The following is a 5,073-nucleotide window of genomic DNA, read 5'->3' as shown; positions in this document are numbered from 1 at the left end:
GAAAATAAGCTAAAATGGCAAAGAGGCAACAAGACTCAAGCATAAGGTATCCAAAGCATCCAACAACCAACATGTGAAATGATAATTACAAATATCAAGGAATCAACATAAAACATCCAATGACAACCAATATCACCTCAAAGACAAACCCTCGACCCAAGTCCCGCGACGGGTCATTGGTCAAATCGAGGCTGACCGGTTTAAACCTAGTTTGACCAAACTCATTTGGTCAAACTGGCCCAGCTCAGAGTCTTGGCCCATTTTGGCCCAATTCATACAATTCATCATAATATCATTCTCATGCTAAATCCCAATTCTTGTCATGTGACTACTATTGACATAATTATAAACATCCAACTTATAAAATGATTATCTCAACAATATTCTATCATAATGAAATTGCCCATTTTGGTCTAACTCAACCAATTATCATAATATCATTCTCATGCTAAATTCCAATTCCTAACATGTGAACGCTATCAAACTAAAGACTTTATTTTAATTTACAAAATGGCTAATTCAACATAATTTTAGCATAATAAAACTAATCTCATGCTCAAAGTACTACCATGCTTAAATACATACTCCAAAGAACTCAAAACATTAAGCATTAAACCCCAAAACCCAACCCCAAAGTCATGGACCAACCCCAGGCCTGCCGTGGGCACATCACGGTCAAGCTTCGGGCCTATGAACAAGATGCACTGTCACGTTTTTTTTTTCCCAAAACCCATTCTAACAATGCTACAACACTTATCAAGCATCATTCAACAATACTTAATCCATCTCAAGCCTTAAACACAGAGGCGGATTTGGGGGGGGAAGTGAGGGCACGTGCCTTCACGTGACAAAAAAAAAAAAAAGACGTTAAACACAAACCACAAACAGAAACATCAACACAACCACAAAATAGAAGGAACAAGTTGCCTGACGATAAACCCAAACCACTGTCCACACCTCACACCTGCCGTCCTGCCGTCGGCCTGTATTTCCTCCGGCCGTCACCGGTCACCGTCTGCCTGGCGTCCGAGTTCTGACCATCCACCAGTCGGCAGTCGCGGTACAGGTATGTGTTCGTTCTCAGTTCTTACTTCTCAATTCGATTAATTTGTTGTTGATTGTTGATTAATTCGATTAATTTGTTCTTATTAGTTATTAGTTTTGATTAATTTGTTCCCCAAATTCAATTAATTTGTTCTTATTACTTATTAGTTTGATTAATTTGTTCCCAAAACCTAAATCCCAAATTACTTTGAAAATTTACAACCAGCCTTTGAATGTTTGTAACATGAAAGTAGTTAAGTAGACATTTACACTATTATTCATCACAAATTTTGATGCTACTTTAATTTACCAGTGAATCAGTGAATGTGCACAGTGCAGTAGTAGACTAGTAGTGCACGATTGATGATTGAACAATTAAAAATCTTGTCTTTTGACCTTTGTTAATGAATTTGCCTTATCTACTAAAATGAATAGCTTGGAAAAATGAGTAGTAGTGCACGATTGATGATTGAACAATTAAAATGAATTTGCCTTTGTTAGTGAATGTGCACAGTGCAGTAGTAGTGCACGATTTAATTACAACCAGCCTTTGAATTTGTTATTTGTTTGTAGATTGAATCAACGAAAATGAATAGCTTACAATACATGTGGAGTCGGAAGTCACAAAAAACCACATCGTCCTCTTCTCCGTTGTCATTAGAAGCTCAAAATCTCCCTAATCAAGAAGAGCAAATTAATGATGAGCAAAGTAATGATGAGCAAATTAGTGAAGGGGAATCCGATAATCCATCAATTCAAGAGGGCAATCAAAGTGAGCATGAGGGTAATTCACCAACTCAAGAGGGTAATCAAAGTGAAGAGTACAATGTTCTTCCTCTTGATCCTCCACATGATCCGGGAAACCGTAAGCCAATATCATCTTACCGGGTTAATGATCGAGATGCCTTGAGAAGGATATATTTCGGAAAAGGTCCTTGTAGACCTAGACCAAATGGTGAATTTCCTCAAACTTTCCAAGGTAATAAAATGCGTCGCTTCAAAGTTCTTTGGTATGATAAGTATGATTGGCTAGAATATAGTGAGGAAAATAATGCGGCATTTTGCTTTTGTTGTTACTTGTTCAAAGAGCCTTCAAGTATCCCGAAAGCAAATGTGTTTGAGATTGGAGGGTTTAAGAATTGGAAAAATGCGTTGGATAGATTTAAAAAACATGTTGGGAAAGGTACTAGTAGTTCTCACAAAGTAGCTAAACAAAAGTATGAGTCTTTTATTAATAAAAAAGTATCAATAATAGAGATAATTGAAAAAGTAAGTGATGAAGCTAAGAGTCTCTATAAATGCCGTTTGTTACGCTCTCTTTCTTGTTTAAGATTTCTTTTGAGGCAAGGACTAGCATTTAGGGGACATAATGAAAAAGCAAAGTCAAGTAATAAGGGTAATTTTCTTGAACTTTTGGATTGGCTTGTTCAAAATAGTGAAAGTGTTGCTAAAGTTGTTCTTGCTAAGTCTCCGGGAAATCACCAAGTTACTTGCCCAACCATTCAAAAAGAATTAATTAAATGTTGTGCCCATGAGACTACTAAGCTTATCATTGAGGATCTAAATGGTGATTACTTTGGTCTATTAGCCGATGAGTCTAGTGACGTGTCTCATAAGGAAGAATTAGCTATTTGTTTGCGTTATGTTAATAAAGATGGTAAACTTTGTGAAAGATTTCTTGGGATTGTGCATGTGAAAAATACAACTAGTTTGACACTTTTTGAGAAAATAAAGAAACTACTTGATGGCCACTCATTAAGTATGTCAAACATCCGTGGTCAAGGCTATGATGGAGCTAGTAACATGAGAGGTGAGCTTAATGGTTTGCAAAGTTTGATAATGAGGGACAATCCATGTGCATATTATGTTCATTGTTTTGCGCACCAACTTCAATTGACATTAGTAGCGGTGGCTAAAGAAAACAAAGATTGTGCCAAATTTTTCCAAAATCTTGGAATTGTGCTTAATAATATTGGATATTCTTGTAAACGTTTGGAGATGGTTAGGGATATTCAAGCGGATAAGGTTTTGGAGGCCTTAGCATCGGGTGAAATTGAAAGTGGTAAGGGATTGAATCAAGAACTTGGTTTAAGTAGACCGGGAGAGACTCGGTGGGGGTCTCATTTTAAATCAATTGTGAGAGTCATGTCTTTATATGGCACACTTATTAGAGTTTTTGAGATAATTAGTAAAGGGGCTAAATCCGTTGATGATCGTGCTAAAGCCGAAATTGGGATAGATCACCTTGAATCTTTTGAGTTTGTTTTCATGTTACATTTGATGAAAGTGGTGTATGGATACACTAATTCTTTGTGTGAAGCATTACAAAGAAAAGATCAAGACATTGTTAATGCCATGACTATTCTTGATTTAATTAAGGAGCATTTGACAAAGTTTAGGAATGATGGATGGGATCAATTTCTTCAAACGGTTTCTAACTTTTGTGCAAAACATAATATTGAAGTCCCAAATATGGATGATTTTTATGCTCCTCCGGGAAGATCAAGACGTCGTCTTGTCAACGAGCTTAACCTACAACGATTTCGAATTGACATGTTTATAAGTGTTTTGGATAAACAAGTCCATGAACTAGATAGCCGATTTGATGTGAGAAGCATGGAGATGCTAATGTGTATGGCTTGTTTTAGCCCCGCCGATGTTTTTGCTTCTTTCGATAAAGACAAATTGGTTAGACTTGCAAAGTTCTATCCTAATGAGTTTAATGATACCGAGATAACACTACTTGAGTTTGAACTTGATATTTTTGAAAGTGATATGCTAAGGGATTCAAGATTTCATCTTATCAAGAGCCTTGGTGAGCTTTCAATTATGCTTGTTGAGACAAAGAAACATATTTCATATTCACGTGTTTATTTGTTATTGAAGCTTGTATTGATACTTCCGGTGGCAACGGCAAGTGTGGAAAGAGTTTTCTCCTCCATGAAGTATGTGAAGAATTATTTGCGAAATAGTATGAGCGATGAACTATTAGATAATTGTTTAGTGACTTATATTGAGAGAGATTTTTTTTCACAAGTGAGTGATGATGATGTTATTAGGCGTTTTCAAGATTTGAATCCTCGTCGGATGGCTTTACATTTTTCTTAGATTTTTCCTTTGTAATTTACTATGTATTGACGATATTTGAATTTTAATGTATAAATGTTGTCCGCAATTTTTTTTTCTTACTGTGAAAATCAACATGAATACCAAACATTAACATCAACCATAAACATGATAAACCACAATAACAACAAACAACAACTAACAAACAACTAAAGCTACTAACAACTACTTATGTGACATTAATTCGTCGAGTAACTCGGAATAGTTACCTTAAGCTAGCAAAGAGACAAGTAATAACTTGAGAAAGCTTTTAAAACCCAAAATTACTCTTCATCTTCAACAACATATGAGTCACCTAACTCATCTTCAAATTCTTCACCTATAAGAACAACAAAAACACAATTATTAAGCTTAAATTCGAAACCCTAAAAAAAAGTGTCTTAAACAAAAATTGGGGGAAATGAAAATAAAGCTTACTAGTAGATGAGGATTGAAGAGAGGATTCCAAATATATAATTTTTATGAGATTTGGTGGAGAAATGAAGGATTTATGGTGGATTTAGGGATTGTAAGGAGGATTTTTAGTGGGTTTTTGGTGTTTGAGAGAAGGAGGAGATAGATTGTGTGACACCCTTAAATAACCCGATAATTAAACGCGTAAATTCTACGGAAAAACTGGTAGGATATGTTTGTAATTGGTCCAACTATATAAAAAACCTGTAATTTCAAAAAAATTTCTAAACCAAACACAACATCTCCAACATTCCCAATAGGCGGGTGCCAAAACCTGCAATTGCTAACAATCTAATTTACTTAACACCGCTAAAGGTAAGAAAATACATAATGATACAACCCAAAATAGAAAAGGGAGACATATGTCCCTTCAAATTATATACAAAACCAAAAGTTAAAAGGTTTACTATAGGAATAGCCAAACTAGGTCCAAGGTTCCTTATGCTCACT

At 35.5% G+C, this 5,073-nt stretch overlaps 1 protein-coding gene across 1 annotated transcript; it reads left to right on the top strand.

The window, feature by feature from the left end:
* Nucleotides 1-1,632: 1,632 nt before the first annotated feature.
* On the top strand, nucleotides 1,633-4,152 carry LOC141620823 (uncharacterized). Its single transcript, XM_074437591.1, has one exon. The coding sequence runs from the start codon at nucleotides 1,633-1,635 to the stop codon at nucleotides 4,150-4,152; it is 2,520 nt and encodes an 839-aa protein (XP_074293692.1).
* The last annotated feature ends 921 nt before the right edge of the window (nucleotides 4,153-5,073 follow it).

The sequence above is a fragment of the Silene latifolia genome, chromosome X (genome assembly GCF_048544455.1).
Source record: "Silene latifolia isolate original U9 population chromosome X, ASM4854445v1, whole genome shotgun sequence".
In the NCBI taxonomy this organism is placed as follows: domain Eukaryota; kingdom Viridiplantae; phylum Streptophyta; class Magnoliopsida; order Caryophyllales; family Caryophyllaceae; genus Silene; species Silene latifolia.
The sequence above is the reverse complement of the archived record's forward strand: the minus strand, read 5'-3'. Positions and strand labels throughout refer to the sequence as shown.

Excerpts from the sequence above, each read along its gene's own strand:
- LOC141620823 (XM_074437591.1), top strand. The coding sequence starts at position 1,633 with ATGAATAGCTTACAATACATGTGGAGTCGGAAGTCACAAAAAACCACA.